Here is a 23,251-nt window from a genome sequence, read left to right as displayed (position 1 = left end):
CTAAATATTGCGTCGTTGGCGCAAGATGATGACGTCCCACAACGTCGACGCCATGCTGGCTTGTCACCACTGTTCGAATGTTTGCTTTTCTTGAGAAATACTTTGTGCTTTTACAGCGATTTCACCAATCTGGAGGTACATTCTTCTTTTTATATATTATCTAAAAATATACTGGTTAGGAAGCTGCTACGTTTTAAATTTAATGACTTCAAGGGTAGATGCATGCATAGCTCCTATTTTCAAATCAGTGCAATTGATCCTACTCTTAATTTAAACAGATTCCTATTGCCCACAAATATGCATATGTTAATGATCAAAATTTGCCAGATACTGCCTAGACGTAAAGACAGACTGTGTCCCTTCTTTGAGTGGGATTAACCATCAATGTTCTTTATCCCATTCCATTTTTATTCTTACTAACTCACAGAAAAGAGATCTCCGCTGCAATGCCTCCAGCCAAGTCACTTATAAGCGATCCAAAGACTGCTTTTGCCTACCTCCGCCCAGCTTGTGTCCTTCTAACCCGCGCGCCTACTTTAAAAAACGTTGAGGAACTGAGTTCTCAATTAAAAGAGGTCCAAGATGCCACCTTGCAGCAGCTCCAAGAGTATGTGCTCTTCCCTCTCCGCTTTGTGCTCAAAATCCCCGGACAGAAAAAGGACAAATTTGTGGAAGCTGTGGTGGAGGCCATGCGTCACGTCCTGGAGAACACTTGTGTTCAGAGCTGGCAGACCCTCCACGAGCTTTTCTCCGAGCTCTACCTCTGCATTTGCTCCCCGAGCAATCCTGGGAAACCGGCAGATACATCAGAGGAGGTGAAATTAACTGTGCTGCGATGCCTGAGTGTTTTACTCCACGCAGCATATGGAGATATTGTCTTCGAGTTCTTCAAAGTCGCAATGCTGCCCGAGCTGGGAGCTGCCGTTTCACTTTTCCTGGCGTTGGCGGAGAAGGAGAAATCCAGAGATGTTCAAATAGCAGCTTTGGAGTTCCTCCAGACTTTGACGCTGCAGTGTGACTGTATTGAGGAGCATGTCGTGCCCTCGCCAGAGGAACGCCAAGAACTAGGCAATGCCATGGCGTCATTTTTGCCTGGAGTTACGATGGCGGTTGCCAGGGTCATTGCAGGTGATGTCAGACAAGGCCATGGAGTCACCGTAAGAGCTATCAAGGTACATGTCTTTAAAAAAATATTTGTTTGCAAGGCTGTGCAAGCCAAAGTTGACCGACAGATTCATTTGTCTTATTTATAGTGATGTGCTAGATTCGGCCACGTGATCAGTTGACCGCATCCCACTTTCTTATCTTCTGTTTTTCCTCGATGGTTAACGCTTATTCATTTCATAATTTGAAATAAATAACTTGTGACGACAAACAGCGGTCAAGAGAGTTGCTGTTGTGAGGCTGCAATAGCAAGTGAGCATAGTGTCAAGCAGGATGGACAATTTCAAAATAAAACATGGGATACATGAAATGTATTTACTTTGTGTGGGATTTGTTAACTTGGATCTTGCTTTCGTATAAGGTCATTTGCATATCAAAGTGTTTCGTAACCTGAAAATATTGTATTTAGAGGTATTTGCAAGTAGAGGTAGCACTGCGCAAGCGCTATTATGGACTTAAATAGAAAGTAAGTGTGTTTCTTTCCTCGATGGGTGACGCTTATTCATTTCATTTGTACCGATAATTTTAATAAAGAATAAACGGCGGTCAAAAGAAAGTTGCTGTTGTGAGGCTCCAATAGGAAGTGGGCAGAGTGTCAAGCAGGATGAAGGACAATTTCAAAATAAAACAACGAATAGAGGAAATGTATTTACTTTTTGTGGCATTTCTTAACTTGGATCTTGTTTTCGTGTCATGGAATGGTCATTTGCAAATCAGTGTTTTGTAACCGGAACATTTTGGATTTAGAGGCATTTGTAAGTAGAGGCATTTGTAAGTAGAGGCATTTGTAAGTAGAGGCATTTGTAAGTAGAGGCAACTATAAGTAGAGGCACCTGTAAGTAGAGGCATTTGTAAGTAGAGGCATTTGTAAGTAGAGGCACCTGTAAGTAGAGGCACCTGTAAGTAGAGGCACCTGTAAGTAGAGGCACCTGTAAGTAGAGGCACCTGTAAGTAGAGGCACCTGTAAGTAGAGGCACCTGTAAGTAGAGGCACCTGTAAGTAGAGGCACCTGTAAGTAGAGGCACCTGTAAGTAGAGGCACCTGTCAGTAGAGGCACCTGTCAGTAGAGGCACCTGTCAGTAGAGGCACCTGTCAGTAGAGGCACCTGTCAGTAGAGGCACCTGTCAGTAGAGGCACCTGTCAGTAGAGGCACCTGTCAGTAGAGGCACCTGTCAGTAGAGGCACCTGTCAGTAGAGGCACCTGTCAGTAGAGGCACCTGTCAGTAGAGGCACCTGTAAGTAGAGGCACCTGTAAGTAGAGGCACCTGTAAGTAGAGGCACCTGTAAGTAGAGGCACCTGTAAGTAGAGGCACCTGTAAGTAGAGGCACCTGTAAGTAGAGGCACCTGTAAGTAGAGGCACCTGTAAGTAGAGGCACCTGTAAGTAGAGGCACCTGTAAGTAGAGGCACCTGTAAGTAGAGGCACCTGTAAGTAGAGGCACCTGTAAGTAGAGGCAGCACTGTACGAGCGCCATTATGGACTTAAAAGTACTAACTGTGTTTTTTTTCACACTTTCTTTTGAGGTCTGGTCCAGCATGGTCAGTCTCGTCATGGAAGATGCTCAGCTTCAATTTAGTGAGCCACCCAAGTCACCCTCGGTTGACATGGCGAGGATTGGGCAGCTAATGGTCGTACGCACACAGGACTGGGTAAAGAACACGGCAGGAAAGCTTTACCTCCTCCTGAAGAAGATCATCTCCGCCTCGGTGGCCCATCCCCACTGGAAGGTCCGAGTGGAGGTGGTGGGGCTGGCTGAGCACCTGCTGGACAAGTCCAGTCAGTCTTTGGGCGAGTGTGTCGGACTTCTTCTGGAAACGTTAGTTGGAGCAATTAATGATGAGGAGCCCAAAGTTAGAGAACGGTTTGTTTTATGGGAAGTGGGCTGATTGAAAGGTCTGTATCTTATATCTGTCTCATTTTCTCCTCTTTAGGTGCAAAGTTGCACTCAGACAGGCTTCCAAGAGAAACAACGGCAATGATATCGACCGTAAAAACAGCTGTCAGACCTTCACTGACGTTCTCTCGGAAAATCTTCACTCGCTGGCCACTTCCTTGCCCAGACTAATGCGGACCTCTGATGATCAGAAGAAGCTGTTTCTCCTGAATGTTTTTCTGGGTTATTTGAAGCTCCTTGGACCGTTGATCTCTGTGGTGCTGAACTCTGCCGTCCATCTCGAGAGGATTTCCAAAGCTCTGATGCAGGTAGTGACCGCTGGCAGCGGACAATCCAGCAAACGATTCATACAGTATCTCAGAAATATCACGTGCGAGGATTTTTCTCAAGATTTTCCCCTTCAAAGAAACACATTTGTACTCCCTATTAATACCATGAATATGGAGGTGGAAATTGTGGATGAGGGAAGGCTTATACGCAAGAAATTGTAAAATTCAACGATTTTAGGGCAATTTTAAGGGCACGGCTTATATGCGAGAAAATATGGTAATCAATATTTTGGGTGGGCAGGGCTTAACAGCTTTTAGGGCAATTTTAAGGGCATGGCTTATATGCAAGAAAGTATGGTAATTAATATTTTGGGTGGGCAGGGTTTAACAGCATTTAGGGCAATTTTAAGGGAACGGCTTATATGCGAGAAAATATGGTAATCAATATTTTGGGTGTGCAGGGCTTAACAGCTTTTAGGGCAATTTTAAGGGCACGGCTTATATGCGAGAAAATATGGTAATCAATATTTTGGGTGGGCAGGGCTTGACAGCTTTTAGGAAATATTTAAGGGCACGGCTTATATGCGAGAAAATATGATAATTAATATTTTGGGTGGGCAGGGTTTAACAGCTTTTAGGGCAATTTTAATTGCACACCTTATATGCGAGAAAGTATGGTAATTAATATTTTGGGTGGGCAGGGCTTAACAGTTTTTAGGGCAATTTTAAGGGCCTGGCTTATATGCGAGAAAGTATTGTAATTAATATTTTGGGTGGGCAGGGCTTAACAGCATTAACCCAAAGACACACCGTAAAACATGGCCTTATCACACTCTTACCCTTATCATACCGGGACAGATGGGAGTCTATGATTGGCTCTTAAATTTGAACCTCATTTTTTAATTATACACATTGTGCTTGGATTTTACAGGTGCTCGAGTTGGATGTCACAGATGTCCGTATCGTAGAAGAACGATCTCACAACGACGCAATAGAAACGAGCTCAGATTTCCGTCACTCAGCGCACATACGGAGGAAGCGTTTTCTCTTCTTCACAGACCAGAAAATCTTTTCCGTGCTCGCAGAGATCTGTCGGACTTTAGGTACCAAAACGCCACCCGTGTCCCGTTCCGCCTCACGTCACCACCGAATCCACTGAAATATTTTCCCGCGGGGTGTGCTTGTAGGTTACTACGGCAACGTTTTTTTACTGACCGACCACTTCTTGGACCTGTACCGCCGGTCCTCGGCGTACAGGAAGCAGGCCGCCATGGTTCTCAATGAAATCGTCAGAGGCGCCGCCGGCATCGCTGTCGTTGCCGAGGAAGAGTCCCTGGAGGGTGACGGGCGAGTGCTTGGAATCTCTCAGGAAGAACTCAAAGCGGCCGTCATGCTGGTCATGGAGGAATACATCAGTCTCTGCAACTGGAACCTGATCACAGCCAATCAGGAGACGGACAGAGATCGACAGGACCAACAGGTGAGCAGTTTTAGCGAGTAAATACGCAGCCTATTTTGGGGGGTCGCGTAGAGATGGGAAGATTGCTTTTTACATGAAGTTGTCATAAAGTTCTTCAAAGGCAATTTGTAGCATGCAAAGGTTTGGCATTAAGAAATGCATTCATATATGTTAGTATTTACAAAATGTACAAATATTAAAAAGCAATAATGCTGTCTAATATTTCCTTACATCAAGCAAATATAGATGGACCAGGAGACTTTAATAATTTTTTTCTTCTTCTATTTTTATGTTTGGATTTTAGTGGCAAGGCTGACAGTTGCTGGTTTAGATTAGATTAGTTTAGATTAGTTTACATTAGATTAGATTAGTTTAGATTAGTTTACATTAGATTAGATTAGTTTAGATTAGTTTAGATTAGATTAGATTAGTTTAGATTAGTTTAGATTAGTTTAGATTAGTTTAGATTAGTTTAGATTAGTTTAGATTAGTTTAGATTAGTTTAGATTAGATTAGTTTAGATTTGATTACTTTAGATTATATTATATTAATGTAGATTAGATTAATTTATATTTGATTAGATTAGTTTAAATTCGATTAGATTAGTTTAAATTTGATTAGATTAGTTTAAATTCGATTTGATTCGATTAGAACTTTATTTCATCCCGTATTTGGGAAATTTCTTGGTTGCAGTAGCAAGACAGTAGCAAGCACAGACACAGAAGACAGTGTAGAACTAGGAAATAGATTATTTTTTCCAAATTTTTTTCAAATATTTTATTGCCCATAATAATTTGTTGGCACTTAAACCACTGTTGAAAGGAGATTTCCGAGCGGAGAGGCCAATTTAGCATACAATTAGCTTAGCATGCATAATTTTGGAATGTGGGAGGAAACTAGAGTACCCAGAGAAAACCCACCCAAGCGCGAGGGGAGCTTGCATACTCCACACTGAGGAACGACCTGGGATCGAACCTTTGACCACAGCGGGGAGCCGAATTTTTTTAAATTGTTCATATTATCATTGATGTCATTTTGTCAAAATAGTTTCCACTAAAATGCCCCGAAAATGTCGAATGATTATTTTTCGGTAGAAAAGCCTTTTCAATTGCTCTCGACCAATTGATCTGAGGTGTTGGAAATCATTTGCTTGCTAGAAATGAAAGCAAGAAGGAGTTCAACGCTAAAAAATGTTCTCCCGTTATTGCTTTACCGAGAATTTCGTGGAGTTTCCTTCTATGTGCAGGCCAGATTGTAACTTCAGAAATTGTTGCCGACCATGTTTCTAACTTTAGCTGCTGAAGCCCCACATGCTCCTCTCCATATCCAACACCTCGGCGGACCCTCTCCAAGGCGCCCCTTCTTCCCGCACGTCCTCGCCCGCCTCGACCGTCCACCAGCTCAACAGTAACATCTGGCAGCTGTGCATCCAGCTCGAGGGCGTGGCCTGCTTCGCGCAAGCCTTGGGGGAAAACTTCCGTCCCCTGCTGATGGCATCGCTATACCCTCTGCTGGAGAAGGCCGGGGAGGAGACGCTTCTGGTCAGCCAAGCGGCGCTGGATGCCACGCGGGACGTCAGCCGGGCCTGCGGATACCCGTCTCTGAAGGAGCTGATCAACGAAAACTCGGACTATCTGCTCAATGACATCTCGCTCAATTTACAGAGGCTCGGCCAGCATCCACAGGTGAGATTTAGCGCATTTTAGCAACATTAGAAAAGCGCTTTGAGACACCTTTGTCCTGCTCTTTAGGCTCCACGAGTGTTGACCGTCATGTTGGCTCACTCCGACCGCACGTTGTTGCCGCTGGTCAGCGACATCGTCCAGGACGTGCTAATGGCTCTCGATCTCAGCTATGACCACGCCTCCTCTCTCTTCTGCTCTGTACTGCACGCGCTCATGAAGGCGCTTGGTGAGCTCTCACGAGTGATGCCACGTTTCACGTTTACACTTGTAATATGGTATTTTCTATGACCGGACGTTTTGTCTAAAGACGTTTGGTCCCCGGATGTTTCGTCGAAAGACGTTTGGTCCCCGGATGTTTCGTCGAAAGACGTTTGGTCGACCGGACGTTTGGTCGCTGGGTTCGCTCGCTGTCAAATTATGACAGAGTTTACTGTTGATATTTTGATATTAGATATTTAGATCTTTAGATATTAAACTCACTCTCTCTTTCATAATTATAATTTTGAGAGCAGCTTTCAACAAAACAACCCGGGGACCAAACGTCCGTTCTACCAAACGTCCGTTCTACCAAACGTCCGTTCTACCAAACGTCCGTTCGACCAAACGTCCGTTCGACCAAACGTCCGTTCGACCAAACGTCCGTTCGACCAAACGTCCGTTCGACCAAACGTCCGTTCGACCAAACGTCCGTTCGACCAAACGTCCGTTCGACCAAACGTCCGTTCGACCAAACGTCCGTTCGACCAAACGTCCGGTCGACCAAACGTCCAGGGACCAAACGTCTTTCGACGAAACGTCCGAGTACCGTATTTTCTCGCATATTAGCCGCCTTCGCGTATAAGCCGCACGCTTAAAATTGCCTTCAAATCGTTGAATTTTACAATTTCTCTTGTATAAGACATCCCCTGATTCATGGTTTTAATAGGATGTACAAATGTGTTACTTTGAAGGGGAAATCTTAAGAAAAATCATCGTACGTGGTATTTCTAATATGTAGACAAATTCAAAAAGGAAGTCATGTGAGCAGTACAACCAGGAAGAGTGTCCATAGCGGTCTAGCTTGTCATCCTTAGGTAAAATGGCGGTCGCCTGAACAAACACTAGCAGGCACAAGTGAGTGACTTTTTTCACGTTTTATGCAAAATATGGCTTATTTTTTTCTTGAATTTCATTCGTAGACGTCAAAATACATTTTAAGCGTTTTATTTGTTTATCTTGTCTCCACATTTTGAAATAAATGACCGTATCGGCCGCAGTGTCTTGCGTTATGGCGTTTCGCGCATGTCAAGTCTAATTTATGCGCATATAAGCCGTACCCTTGATTCAGTCATCATTTTTTTAGCGACAAATATGTGAGAAAATACAGTAATAAATTTCAAAGTCCAAAACTCATGTGAGCACCTTTTAGTATTTGATTTATGATCCTGTCTGCTTTTCTTTCAGCAAGGTGGTTTCCCCTGACTTCTACCGTAAGCAAAGTGTCTGCTCGGTCCAACCAGACCTCTACCGACCAAGAAGTCTTTGACATCCGCCAGTTCCTGTTGGACTATCGCAAACAGAAAGAGCTGGCGGAAGGCATTGGAATTGACCAAGATGACTCTGACGACCTCGGTATGCACTAACTTTGGGATGGCGATACTGAGTTTTGGACTTCTGATTTGTTTTTTGCCGATACATATCCAATGCCAAAATAATGCAAAAACAATGTAGTACGTGAGAAAAGAATTTTTTTTAAAGAGAAGTGGACACCTAGTGGTTTGTATCAAATATTAAACGATGATACCTTCAATGTGATACAATTGCACAAAATTTTATCCTCAAATCTTTGATCAATGTTTTTGATTCTCGCATGAAAGAGAGACATTCCAAAGTAAACTGCATCTGATACAGTATATCCCACGTGTCAAAGTGGCGGCCCGGGGGCCAAATGTGGCCCGCCGCATCCTTTTGTGTGGCCTGGGAAAGTAAATCATCAGTGCCGACTTTCTGTTTTAGGATCAAATTAAAATGAAGAGTATAGATGCATATAAAATTTCTTGATTTTCCCCCTTTTAAATCAATAATTGTTATTTTTTAATCCATTTTTTCTGTGTTTTTGGTTCAAAAATCATTTTGTAAAATCTAAAAAAATATATATAAAAAAAGCTAAAATATACATTGTTTTAGATCTATAAAAAACGGAATATTCAGGGCTTTTAATCCAGTTATTTTTGTCAATTTATAAAAAAATATATCTAATTATTATATCTGAAATGGTCCGGCCCATGCCATGTGAAATCAAGTTGACGTTAAAGTGGCCCGCGAAGCAACCCGAGTCTGACACCCTTGGTATATCCGATCTATTTGGCTATGATTATTTGTGAGCAAATCCAATACTGTCCTGTACTTGGACAGCAATATTGGATTGGGACATCACGAGCACCAAAATAGCTTCAGATGCAATTATTTCATGAGTTTTTGAAGACTCACTGCAGACATGACACTATGTAAATGTGTGTTCCTGGGAGTGTAAAAAAAGTATATTACTCCTCTTTTTGCAGAGATCCCTCCCCCCGGACAGTTTGACGACAATGATGACGATGCTAGTCCTGATGTGAAAGCAGAACTTCCCACGCACCTCAACATTACTAAAGATGTAATGGAGCGCTGCATTCATCTGCTGTCTGACGCCAACCTCTGGCTCCGACTCAAGGTACCACTGCGTCTGTTGTAGGAGGCGATAGTCATCCTCAGTCTTTCGGCACAACTCGTTAAAGGCCCGCGTCACTGGAAGGTGGCTTAGTCTAAACCACATGTGTCAAAGTGGTGGCCCGGGGGCCAAATCTGGCCCGCCGCATCATTTTGTCTGGCCCGGGAAAGTAAATCATGAGTGCCGACTTTTTGTTTTAGGACCAAATTAAAATGAAGAGTATAGATGTATATTAAATTTCCTGATTTTCCCCCTTTTAAATCAATAATTGTAATTTTTTAATCATTTTTTTCTGTGTTTTTAGTTCAAAAATCATTTTGTAAAATCTAAAAGTATATATAAAAAAGCTAAAATAAACATTGTTTTAGATCTATTAAAAAATGAACATTCAGGGCTTTTAATCCAGTTCTTTAAATCCATTTATTAAAAAATATATCTAAATATTATATCTAAAATGGTCCGGCCCGTGTGAAATCAAGTTGACATTAAAGCGGCCCGCGAACCAACCCGAGTCTGACACCCTTGGTCTAAACCATTTTGCCAGCAATTAAAAAATGACCATTTATAGTACCGTATGTTATGTTGTCATACTTTGTGCATTCAGCAGATGAATCCCGACTTTCATGGACTTCCCAACACCTTTGCTGTGTTTTTTTCCCCTCCTAGGCGCTGGATGTGTTGGAGTTGTGCGTTAGTGTTCTGAGTGAGAGGGAAAATGAATTATTACCCATGGCCCATCAATGCTGGCCCGCACTTCTGCAGAGATTGACAGCTGATGACCCGCTAGCCGTCCTCAGAGCTTTCAGGGTAAAAAAAATAAGCATTTGCAGCGGTTAACGGGAGTTGAATTTGGATGACTAACTGGACCGATACGTTTTTTTTCAGGACAGATACCGATACCGATTATTAGTAGTGAGAGGAGGCCGATAACCGATATTTGGAGTCAATATTCATAGTAAAAGCTTAAAATCATGGTGTAAAAAATTAATAAGGCAAGCCCTGAACTTCACATAAATACTATATATACATATATATATCATACATGTCAACCTCAGCCAATTTCTCCCCTTATTAATGATTGCAATTCCCTTATTAAGCGATTAAAAAAAAACATAGAAATGCAACGTGGCACATATTTACTCACATAGGTCGGACTTAAAAGTCTAAAATTTTCCCCAAAGTGGACGTAGTGCCCAATTAGTATGCACTAAATTCAAGATTCTGTAGATGTCGCTGAATGACACTGACAGCTTGACTGTCTGGGTACATTGCTTGCTGACACGCTATATTTATGTAGTACGGCAATATTAACAGTGGACAAGGACTTTTTCGTCTGCTACCAGTGACCGAGACAATTAGAGCCGAAATGGGTAAAACGAGATTGGTTTTACAAAAACAATGTACTTAAAAAAAATCCCGTACAAAAGTTATTATACAGTGTACACAATTTGAAATGGAAAATGTCTAAGTTGACCGGTATGACATGTATATATATATATATATATATATATATATATATATATATATATATATATATATATATATATATATATATATATATATATATATATATATATATATATATGTATACATATATAGGTAGTAAAGAAATGACAAAGTCAAAATGATGTACCACTTTATTTATTAAGAAATATATTGAGGAGTCTTGCAAGATATGTTAATGTATGTGATTGAATGTACAATTCAACTTTATTTGTATGGCAACAGAGGGTTAAGGGGTTAAATTTGGTCGTTTAGGTTAGCGAGAGAGGCAAAGCGCGGCTGCATTTAAGCTGAAATAACTCTGTTTTAAAATGATTTCTTCATATCAGCTGCTCGTATTTAAACAAAAAATTCCGATACCGATTTTTTTGGGTCAAATGTCCAAATATCGGCCCCGATTATCGGTCGATTGCTCAATTGCATGGCCACCAAATCTTATCTATGCATCACTCTTTCAGGTTTTGTGCACTTTGGGTCATACTTGTGGCGATTTCCTGAGAAGAAGGGTCTCCAAGGAGATTTTGCCAAAGCTGAGCTCTTCTCTGGCTCAGCAAGCTCCCATTAGCGCTAAAGCCGGACCCATCTACACGCACACTTTGGCTTATAAACTGCAGCTGGCTGTTCTCAAGGGACTGGGCTCCCTGTGCCAGAGCTTGGACCTTGGTAAGTCAAAAAAACACACATACAATGCATCATGGAGTGCCGCACGCCAATTTATTTTATTGTTGGGACACTATATACTAAATTGTGATCAATAACTAAATGCAATGATGTATGCCGTTGTTCATTATCGTCACCCTCCTAAAATACAGTTGTACCTCTACTTACGAAATTAATGGGTTCCAGAACTGTTTTCGTAACTTAAACATTCCGTAAGTAGAGGTGTACTTTATATGTAAATTTTCAAATTTGTTCCGCGGTCCTCACACAACTACCACCTAAACCCTTTAAAATTGGTTAGTGTCCCAATTTTGTATAAAGGAAGTGAGGAACACAAAAATGAGAGAAAATTATAAATACATTATTTATTAATGGCTTAAAATCAATAAAGCATATGAAAATGTGCCCTGCGCCATTATAATGGGAGATGTGATACACGGGTTTGTCCGCCAGATGGACCAAAGCCGTCCACTTTGTAGTACTACATTTTAGACTTTTATGTGCGCCCCTTGTGTGTGTGAAAATATTTGCCACTTTGCATTTGTACGTTTTTTAATTGCTTAATAAAGGGAATTCCAATCATTAATCAAGGGAGCATTTAGCTGAGGTGGACAGTAAGAGAGAATCTTGAAACATTGATAGTGGTTGTTGTGAGACAGCCAATGAGAGCCCAGTAGAGGGTAGCAAGGTTCTAAATTGCGAATCAATGCATCCGCGACAATATTTTCAAAATAAAATAATGGATAAGAAAATGGATTTACTTTTTGGGGGATTTCGTAACTTGGATCTTTTTCATATCTCAAGTCACTCATTTGCATATGAAAACATTTCATAACCTGAAAAGTTTGTACCTAGAGGCATTCGTAAGTAGAGGTATGACTGTAATCTCTTAACTCTTTTTTTTTTTTTTTTTTTTTACATAAAATGTTTTTATTACACCAAAAAAATGTCAAACTCTTACTTGACAAACATAATATGAACACCAAAAATGTACTACTAAACAGCAGTGCTTTTGTAATTTTGAATGATAAACGAGTTTATTCTATTATATCTGAGTACTATAATTATAATTATATGGCGTTATTCATTATTTTTTTTGTATAGCCTTGAAAATCCATATTTTGAAATACGGTCCATATTACTTATCCCTTTGTCCTTTGTACACTGGTTTTCAAACACTAGTACTATGTCTGTTATTTATTCACATGTTGTTTTTAATCCCGTGAATTGTTTGTAAGTAGGTTTGTAAACAGAGTCAAGCACAAATGTATTCATATTTATGGCGTTTGAATACATAATCATGTTCAAATGGAGATGTACCACCAGAGGGCAGACTTGGACATCTATTTGAAATACACTACATCAATCCTGAACAGCTAAAATTAATCCTCTACAAAACTAATGGATTCAAGTAATGTCTCTTAAAATACTACACAATGAAATTTCTATTAGAAATTAAAATGAGGTTTAGAACTGGAATATGCGTTAAAACTTCCCTTTTTTATTGTGAATTTGCATAATGTAAAAATGCATTAAATATGTGGATATGTATAAAATAATCCAAAAATAATTTGTTATTGGTTACTTACTAGGTTTTGTCCCACAGATCTTTATGATCGGCGTTATTCAAGTAGCTACACATTATGATGTCTTAGCTTACCGTTTTTAAATTGCACAGCAGTCGTCCCTAATATTTAGCCAGCAACATTCACCTAAAGTCGAAATTGCATGCAAATTTAATGATAATGGCATCCTTACACGCCTTTAAAATTTGTGCCGGGCAAAATTGTGCGGCGAAAGCAATGGCTGAAATTGTTATGAAGGCATCACTTTATATTAGCTGAGAGAGTTGCCTCCATTGTAAAAATCCCAGTGGGGCACTTGTGTGTAATACCCGCAGAATTCATTTTTAAAATCATTTTTTGCAAAAGAATGAAACTGGTTTCTCTTTTTTTTTAAAGTCTGCAATGACCGTTCCATCTTCATGTCTCACAACACATAGTGGAATGTTTAAAACAGACACACACTCCAATTTTTGGTTAATTTCAGTGTTGTAAGCACCTTTTCTCCCTTTGGGGTATTTTTGTGCAAGTATAATTAGAACAGCTCCCGAGTCAATTAGCATGCATTAAATGTTAAAAGGGAGGTTGATGCAAGTTTTATGGTTAATCTCTTTCAGGTAGTGTTTTATGTACTAGTCTTTTTCCATCCGCTTTATTTAGTAAAGCCTCATTTTCTACCAATAAATAGTTAATCCTAATTGCCTTTAAGATGCAAGTTTTTTCAGTTAACTCTAGCCTAAATGGAAACAACAACAACAACGTCCTGTCAGTGGTAGGGCATAAAAAATAAAATAAAGATAACTCGCACTTATTGCCTTATTTTCTCGCATGTATGCCATATTTATGGCCAAAAAATAATGACTAAATTAAGGGTACGGGTTATGCGCAGAAATTAGACTTGACATGCATGTGACAGACGAAACGGGATAACGCAAAACAATGCGGCCAATACATTCATTTATTTCAAATTAAGGAAAAGATAAACAGATGAAACGCTAAACAAGATTTATTTCGACGTCTATGAATGAAATTCAAGAAAACAAATAAACCCTATCTTGCATTAAAGGGGATGACAAATTAGACCGGTACAGACACACTTCCTGGTTGTACTGCTCACGTAACTTACTTTTTGAATTTGTCTACGTGCAGGCAACACCCTTTAAGGATGTCCAATCCAGCACATTCGATTGGTATATAGTATCTCAGAAATACCACGTGCGATTTTTTTTTTCTCAAGATTTTCCCTTCAAAGTAACACATTTGTACTCCCTATTAAAACCATGAATATGGAGGTGAAAATTGTGAATGAGGGGGCGGCTTATACGCAAGAAATTGTAAAATTCAGCGATTTAAGGGTGCGGCTTATACGCAAGAAATGGTAAAATTCACAGATTTTAAGGGTGCGGCTTATACGCCCGAAATTGTAAAATTCGCCGATTTTAAGGGTGCGGCTTATACGCCCGAAATGGTCAAATTTGCCGATTTTAGGGGTGTGGCTTATACGCGAGAAATTGTAAAATTTGCCGATTTTAAAGGTGCGGCTTATACGCGAGAAATCGTAAAATTCACAGATTTTAAGGGTGCGCCTTTTACGCGAGAAATTGTCAAATTCACCGATTTTAAGGGTGAGGCTTATACGCGATAAATTGTAAAATTCACTGATTTTTAAGGGTGCGGCTTATACACGAGAAATGTAAAATTCGCAGATTTTAAGGGTGCGCCTTGTACGCGAAAAATTGTCAAATTCACCGATTTTAAGGGTGAGGCTTATACGCGAGAAATTGTAAAATTCACTGAATTTTAAGGGTGCGGCTTATACGCGAGAAATTGTACAATTCACCGGTTTTAAGGGTGCAGCTTATATGCGGAGGCAGCTTCTATGCGAGTAAATACGGTAGTTGCAGGCCCGGCCAAACCATGAATAATAGTGCGACTTATATTCCGGAAAATACAGTCCTTAGGTAATTATTTTCAAGTAAGGGAGTGGAAAAAGCAATTTTCCATATCAAAAAGACTTAGTCAGCGTGTCGGCGAATATGGCAAACACTTGCAGCTCACAGGACTAGCGATTAGATTCGTGCTCACTTCTGGGATGACTGCGGCAAGCCAATTAGCGAGCCTCCATGGCAGACCCCGCCGCCGACACCCAGATGGGCGGAGCCAAAAAAATAGCCCCGATTTTTCAGCTGTGCTTCATTGTCACCTTTTTGGGGGGGGGGGGTTACCACAGATCGTTCTCCGCTCGAGTATTCGTCACGACTCGCCACGCGTTCCAAGCCATCCCCAATCCACAAAGGTAGTCGTGAGTGCGGCGGTAGCGGATAGAACGGGAGAAAGGGGATCAAAAGGGGGGAGCCCCATAATCCCATTGAACTGGGAAATACGCAGCACTTCTCTTATTCTTGACACGCCGCCAACGCGGCTCGGCCCGCGAGGGAATCTGACGTGTTTTGAAACGAGGCTTGAAAGGAGAAACCCGCTCCGCACTTAAGGAATGGCTGAGCGTCTGTCGGCCGTACGAGGAGGCGATGGGGAGGGGCTCGCTGTCGGAATAAATCAGATGAAAGAGTCCAAGCGAGGCGAAAAGGGAGGCGAGGGAAAAGCACGCGTTCGCTTGGCTGTAAAAGTCCAATACGGCTAAGGCAGGAGAGAGCCATAAACAATTCATATTTTCGAAGATTATTCCTTGAGAGCCATGCTATGAATTTAAAACTAAAAATACATGAAAATGTGTGCATCATTTCAGCACTTTTAAACTAAGAAAAAGTCTTTTGACATTTTTACGCTGTTGCTAATCAATGAGAGTATCATACCTGTCAACCTCGGCCAATTGCTACCCTTATTATTGATTGCAATTCCCCTTACTAAGCGATAAAAAACATACAAATGCAACATGGCACATATTTACTTACATAGGGCGCACTTAAGTCTAAAAAAAATTCCAAACTGGGCGGGGTGCCTAATCAGTATGCACTGAATTTAAGAATCTGTAAATGTCGCTATATGACGCTGACAGCTTGACTGTTTGTGTACATTGCTTGCTGACGCGCTATATTTATATAGTGAAAAGGTGGAGCTGTAAACGGGGAATGCGCGTGGGCATATCATGCTTAAAGAATGACAATATTAGCAATCGGCAATGACGTTTTCGTCTGCTACCAGTGATCGAGATGTTCCGGTTTAGAGCCGAAATGGATAAAACAAGATCGGTTTTATAAAAAAAAAAAACGTACTTAAGAAAAAATTGTTAGACGGCGTACACCAAGGGTGTCAGACTCGGGTTGGTTCGCGGGCCGCTTTAACGTCAACTTGATTTCACGTGGGCCGGACCATTTTAGATATAATATTTAGATTTTTTTAAATAAATGGATCAAAAGAACTGGATTAAAAGCCCCGAATATTCCGTTTTTTATAGATCTAAAACAATGTTTATTTTAGCTTTTTTTATATATATTTTTAAATTTTACAAAATGATTTTTGAACTAAAAACACAGAAAAAATGTATTAAAAAATTACAATTATTGATTTAAAGGGGGAAAATCAGGAAATTTAATATACATCTATACTCTTCATTTTAATTTGACACCAAAAAAAGAAAGTCGGCACTCATGATTTACTTTCCCGGGCCACACAAAATGATGCGGCGGGCCAGATTTGGCCCCCAGGCCGCCACTTTAACAAATGTGGCGTACACAAATTGAAGTGATCAAAAAAATTATAAAATACGGGAAAATGTATAAGTTGACATGTATGGAGTATTCATGTAGAAGAGTCTAATGAAAAAAAATATGATCAAAAAGGCGCTTAAGGTAGTCTCAATGCCACATTGCCAATGTGACGCTCCTATTGGTGCGTTCGGGACTCTACAGTTTCCATATTTGAGCTCACAGGCTAGCGGAGAGCCATATGCACCCATCAAAAGAGCCACATACGGCTCCTGAGCCATAGGTTCCCTACCCCTGGGACGTGAAGGACTTCTTTTTGTAGCGGCCCACTACACTTTCCTTTAAAATAGAAAAAAGGAGCAGATAAAAGCAGTCTTTCACTACATGAGAAATATGGGAAGAGGGATTCATTCATTATTAGAATCACTGCTTAAATAATTCAATTTGCATCACATTTTTTTCCATTTAATTAGCCTGGTCATGTCTCATTAAGATTCGAAAAAAAAGGCAAGGGATTCTTGGCAAAGAGGAAGCATGACAACACAGATCATTTGTTACAGTTTCAAGACAATTAACGAGTTCAGGAACAATGGTGCGCAATGACCAAGTTTATATATTTTTTATTATAAAATGTGTATAATTAAAAAAAATCAATATTTATTCATTTTTTAATTACAAGATATACGTGTATAGTCGAATGGATAAAACGAAAGCAGATGAGATGAGTTGTATAGTCAAAGAAATTAACTCCATGGTCAAAAAGTCACCGTAATCTTAACTGGCAGTATTTGGATTTACATTTTTTAAACACATTTAAAGAAGCAGCATAACAAATTAAAGTACAGCTTGTCACGTCTTGTTAGGGTTTTGGGTGGAGGTGTGTGTGTGTTTTGTGTGTGCTTTTCGCTTCTTATGTCCCCCCGGGCTTCCCTTCCACTTGTAACCAGGTGCTTGTGATTTGGTAATCAGCCTTTGTGTGTCTATTTAAACCTTGTGTGTTTGTGAGTCATTGTTGGGTCGTCTACTCTGTTTGCTTCATGTCAAGGTACCACGCCATGTTCCTCGTTTCCCCATATCTTCCCATCAGGTTTGATTTTGTTACTTAATTCTAGGCATTGTTATTTTATTGATTTCCCCCTCCTGCCTCAGTTATTAAGGTTTTTGCTAGAGCACATCCTTGATTGCGTCCCTGCATTTGGGTCCTACACTATGTTCCATCCTAGACGTAACACAACTACTGATATTCCCTACATTTAGTCCTGTAATTTCCAGACTGTAAATCAGAAGCACAAAATTCCATAAGAAAACAGTTCATACAGACGCTCCCCTACTTACGAACGAGTTAGGTTCCGAGCGATTGTTCATAAGTTGAATTAGTTTGTAAGTTGCTCAGTGCTATATTTTGTATTATAATTTATGTTTAAGGCCTATATAAGTATATTGAAGGTTTATATAAGTGCATTTGTATGTTTAAGGCTTGTATAAGTAACACACATTGGTTTGTACTGAAAAAAACATTTAATAACATGGAGAGAATACATACAGTACTGTATACATATATTAGAGAGCGAGAGATTTACTAGAAACTGGCCGAAAGAAGCTATCTAATGACGATTGCAGTTTTCTTTTTTTCATCATAAATGATGCGGTAGCACTGTATGGCATCATTCAATTGATTTGTAAACTTTGTGCAACGTTCAATATTTGTGTCCTGCTGCTCGATCTTTATGTTTATAAATGGTACTGACGGTCGAACAATTCAAGTTGTATTCACGTGCAACGCTCACCGCTTTCTCATGCGCATCAAGCTTCGTTATTATTGCCACTCATTTCAAAATGAAATGGCTTGCCTCTTCCTTGCACCTCCCTCAATAGAAGCCTTTCGCTTTTCACCAACCATATTGAATAATGGATGCACGAGATATTTATTGATAAAAATGAAAAAGGTTCTTTGCGCACTGGAGATACGTTAACGCACTTCCGCACTGCAACGAACTGGGCAGAGGAAGGTAGATGCTGGATGAGCTGAGCTCTCACAGCGCCAGGCGTCGGTATTAGCGGCGCAAAGAAGCACTACTCGGAAAAAGGCGCGCAATACAAAATTGAACTTACGAACATTTTTCGACATAAACGCAATTTCCAGACATGTTCGTATGTACCGTTGTTCGTAACTCGAATGTTAGTAAGTAGGGGAGCGTCTGTATATGCAGAACTCCAAAATACTACTTCTTTCCAGTCTTTACCAGACTACTAAACACGCATTTTGTAGCAAAACTATGAAAAGAAAATTTAAGCAATGTTTAGCAATTTACATGAAAAGAAATTAAAATGTTACGTTTCAATTTAAGGCTCACCATTTTAACTTAACGTGACAATTCCTTTTGAAATGCAACGTCATGTTTTAAACCAGTTTAGCATTTTGCATGGCGTCAAAATGTTGAATTATTGTGAAAGTAGTGTGCTCGCTTTAGTGTTGCAAGCACCTTTTCTTCCTTTGGGGTATTTTTACTTTCTACATTCTACCCGGAGGTCAGTTTTAACATGACACGAAACGTGTTTTTTTTTGGAGGGAAGAAAGTTAGCGGCCATCATACTTTGCGACCTTTTTACTGATCTTTCCCATGTCTTGTCTGCTGATTTCTGTATTTCCAGCTGAAGCGGACTTGGATGTTGTGTGTGATGCCTGCCTTCCTTACCTAAGCTGCAGACAACCCGTCAAACTGCAAGAGGCCTGCTTGAGGTAAAACCAAAAATCAGCTTTTCCGAGGGCCTGTCGTGTTAATGAATTGAAATCAATTCAATTGAATGGTTTTATTGTCCGTATTCAAGTATAATGAGATTTAAAGTTTCACCATGATGTGCACAAATAACAACAAAAAACAAACAAATAAATAAGTAGTCAACAACATAAATAAGTAGGGAAGTGCACAAATAACAACAAAAACAAACAAATAAATAATCAATAAATAAGTAGTCAACATAAGTAGTCAACAAAATAAGTAGGGAAGTGCACAAATAACAAAAAACAAATAAATAATAAATAAGTAGTCAACATAAGTAGTCAACAACATAAGTAGGGAAGTGCACAAATAACAACAAAAAACAAACAAATGAATAATCAATAAATAAGTAGTCAACAACATAAATAAGTAGGGAAGTGCACAAATAACAACAACAAACAAACAGTAAACAGATAAATAATCAATCAATAAATACCGTATTTTCTCGTATATTGACCGCCTCTGTGTATAAACCCTAAAAATTGCCATAAACTCGTTGAATTTAATGATTTTTCTCGTATAGTACGCCCCCTGATTCACAATTTTCACCTCCATATTCATGGTTTTAATAGGGATTACAAATGTGTTACTTGGAAGGGAAAATCTTAATATTTCCAAGATTACTATATGAATTGAAAGGATCATCTGCTGGATTTCCAAATAGAATTTTTGGCAGGGTGAATTTTGTATTTGGTCAGAAACCAAGAACAAACATTTGATAGTAACAATGGAACATGGAGAACAACAGGCTAAATAATTTTTCAGTTAACTATAGGGATCAATCCTCTGAGAAAAAAAAATACATCTATACCGTATTGGCCCGAATATAAGACGACCCTGATCATAAGATAAGATTTTTCATGAATCAAGTTGGAAAAAAGACTTATTGAACACCAAATGCAAATTTTATACATGAAATTATGACAGAACATCTGAAATGTACATGCGAGAAAATACGAGAATCAATAAATAAGTAATAAGTAAATAAGTAGTCAACATCATAAATAAGTAGTAGTCAACATTGAATAAGTGGTCACAAATAAGTAGGTACAAAAGTGACTAAATTGGTTAGCAGCCGATGGAGTTTTAGTGCTGTATGGTCAACTGTTAAAGTAACATTTAAATGATTGAAGCGTGTAATGTAATATAAGTAAATTAACCCCGTATAATAAAAATAAATAAATAAATAAAGTCAAACTATTACGTACTGCTCGAAGATACCTGGACACGTTCTGTCCCAAAAGCCAAAAATACACGTTGAATCCATCCCAAAATGTTTGTCGTCTCCACAGCGTTTTTCGCCACTTGATCCAGGTGGACCCCGACGGCTTGTGGTTGACGTTAAACGAGTTGCACTGCCCGTCCTCCTTCGTCCCACCGCATCCCGACCTGCAGCCTGTGCGGCTGAGCGGGATGGGTCGCCCTCGAGATGAGTACTCGGACAATGTGCTCAAATTACTGAGAGAGGAATTTGGTCAAACGGGCGACGAGGAGTAGAGCTACACATTTCAAAACTACCACTACTACTAATAATAATAATGTTAAAAGTGCAGACGCTGTTTATCATGTGCATCGAAATGCATGGAATTCCATTCTTCTGCTTTTTAACTGAAGAAAAACGTAAATAAAAGTTGGGAATTCTCAGAAGGGCTCTTTGTAGTGGCAGACATTTTTAAATTTCAGTACAATATATTTTACCCAATCAAATTGGAGTAGCCTGTATTTCCCGCCCTTCCTCATGATTTCAATAATGGCCATTGGTCGGTTTCCTTTGTCTTTGGGTTTTCAGTATTCATTCATTTTCCGTAGTGCTTATCCACACAAGGGTCGAGGGCGGGGGTGCTGGAGTTTATCCCAGCCAACTATGGACACACACACGGAGACTGACAACCAATCATAGCTAGTGTTACGATCGCGCCGCGTTGTCGTGGCGCGATCGGGAATGGATTAGGACCCAGGCGCGGGAAGCAGGAGGTGAATCGAGGCAGTTAGCTTCAAACAACATCTTTAATAAATCAACTGAGATCTACAAATCAACAATGGCTTGGAAACAAAACGGCAGCATGCTGCGCGCATGCAGGAACAGAAGTAACGATCCGACAATGGTACTAGGACTCATTGATCTTTAAATACCAAAACAGGAAGCAATCAGCAGATTGACCGCAGCTGCTCTCTGACGGCAAGTCAGGAGGGAAAAACAGGCCGCTCCTGACAGCTAGGGACAAACAGAGGTCTCCAAACCGGCCCTCGAGGGCCCCTGTGGGTTCAGGTTTTTGTTTCAACCGATCCAACACAAACAGTTCAACCAATGAGGTTTCTGCTGAAAAAAAGAAGCACCTGACTGCAATCCACTGATTGCATTTCTAGGATACCCGATTGGTGGAAAGGTTTCCTTTTACAGGTTGGAACGAAAACCCGTTATTTCTGGAATAGTTTGGGGACCACTGATTTAGAGTGTTCAACTAGCTAGCCTAGCATGCATGTTTTTGGGATGTGGGAGGAAACCGGAGTTCCCGTAGAAAACCCATTCAAGCCCAGGAAGAACATGCAAACTCCACGCAGGAAGGTCCAACCTGGGATCGAACCATCGATCTCAGAACTGTGAGGCCGATGCGCTAATCACTAGCGCCTGGTACTCAGACGTTTCGTCGAAAGACGTTTGGTCGACCGGACGTTTGGTCGACCGGACGTTTGGTCGACCGGACGTTTGGTCGACCGGACGTTTGGTCGACCGGACGTTTGGTCGACCGGACGTTTGGTCGACCGGACGTTTGGTCGACCGGACGTTTGGTCGACCGGACGTTTGGTCGACCGGACGTTTGGTCGACCGGACGTTTGGTCGACCGGACGTTTGGTCGACCGGACGTTTGGTCGACCGGACGTTTGGTCGACCGGACGTTTGGTCGACCGGACGTTTGGTCGACCGGACGTTTGGTCGACCGGACGTTTGGTCGACCGGACGTTTGGTCGACCGGACGTTTGGTCGACCGGACGTTTGGTCGACCGGACGTTTGGTCGACCGGACGTTTGGTCGACCGGACGTTTGGTCGACCGGACGTTTGGTCGACCGGACGTTTGGTCGACCGGACGTTTGGTCGACCGGGTTGTTACTGTTGAAACCAGCTCTCAAAATTATAATCATGAGAGAGAGAGAGAGTGAGTTTAATATCTAAATATCTAATATCAAAATATCAACAGTAAACTCTTTCATAATTTGACAGCGAGCGAACCCGGCGACCAAACGTCCGTTCTACCAAACGTCTGTTCTACCAAACGTCTGTTCTACCAAACGTCTGTTCTACCAAACGTCCGTTCTACCAAACGTCCGTTCTACCAAACGTCCGTTCTACCAAACGTCCGTTCTACCAAACGTCCGTTCTACCAAACGTCCGTTCTACCAAACGTCCGTTCTACCAAACGTCCGGGGACCAAACATCTTTCTACGAAACGTCCGGTCACGCTAGCGCCTGCCCTGTTTTTAGAACGTAAATGTCAAGACTGGGAGTCCTCGGGTTAAATTTGAAAGCAGATCCGGTTCGTCTATCACCGTCAATGGTAGCCAATGAGCTAAAACTCCAGCCCTGCAGATAACTGTTAGGCAAGGTGGTCTTCCAAAGCCCTTCCTCCAGGCAGAAGACATTTCACAGCTGTTAGCGCTGTGAGTACATGTTGCTTTTCAATGAATTATCCCACTCCCTCTCCATTATCGCATCACCCCTCTGGTCGGGGGGGACCCCGAGTCTCCCGGCTCATTGCTGGGTAATGAATGTACAAGCCCTCCAGTGTGAGGAAACAAGGATGCCACCTTTTCTGGTTAGACGACCCGACTTAATGTTAGCAAATGTGGCGCGCCGTCTCTTTATCTCATTGTGCGCCACCGCTATTTATCCGCCCGCCAGCGCTGACAAAAGACCCATTACT

The 23,251-nt window shown here is 40.9% G+C and overlaps 1 protein-coding gene across 1 annotated transcript; it reads left to right on the top strand.

Moving 5' to 3' along the window:
* Positions 1-8: 8 nt before the first annotated feature.
* On the top strand, positions 9-21,997 carry tti1 (TELO2 interacting protein 1). The gene is made up of 14 exons (XM_077614056.1): positions 9-135; positions 428-1,172; positions 2,688-3,025; positions 3,096-3,366; positions 4,259-4,430; positions 4,515-4,807; positions 6,082-6,471; positions 6,538-6,697; positions 7,915-8,082; positions 9,012-9,163; positions 9,827-9,967; positions 11,122-11,326; positions 19,203-19,290; positions 20,623-21,997. The coding sequence occupies exons 2-14, from the start codon at positions 447-449 to the stop codon at positions 20,825-20,827; spliced, it is 3,309 nt and encodes a 1,102-aa protein (XP_077470182.1). The 5' UTR covers positions 9-135; positions 428-446; the 3' UTR covers positions 20,828-21,997.
* Positions 21,998-23,251: the final 1,254 nt, after the last annotated feature.

Source organism: Stigmatopora argus, chromosome 1, assembly GCF_051989625.1.
Source record: "Stigmatopora argus isolate UIUO_Sarg chromosome 1, RoL_Sarg_1.0, whole genome shotgun sequence".
Classification (NCBI taxonomy): Eukaryota; Metazoa; Chordata; class Actinopteri; order Syngnathiformes; family Syngnathidae; genus Stigmatopora; species Stigmatopora argus.
This window is presented reverse-complemented; position numbering and strand designations above follow the sequence as displayed.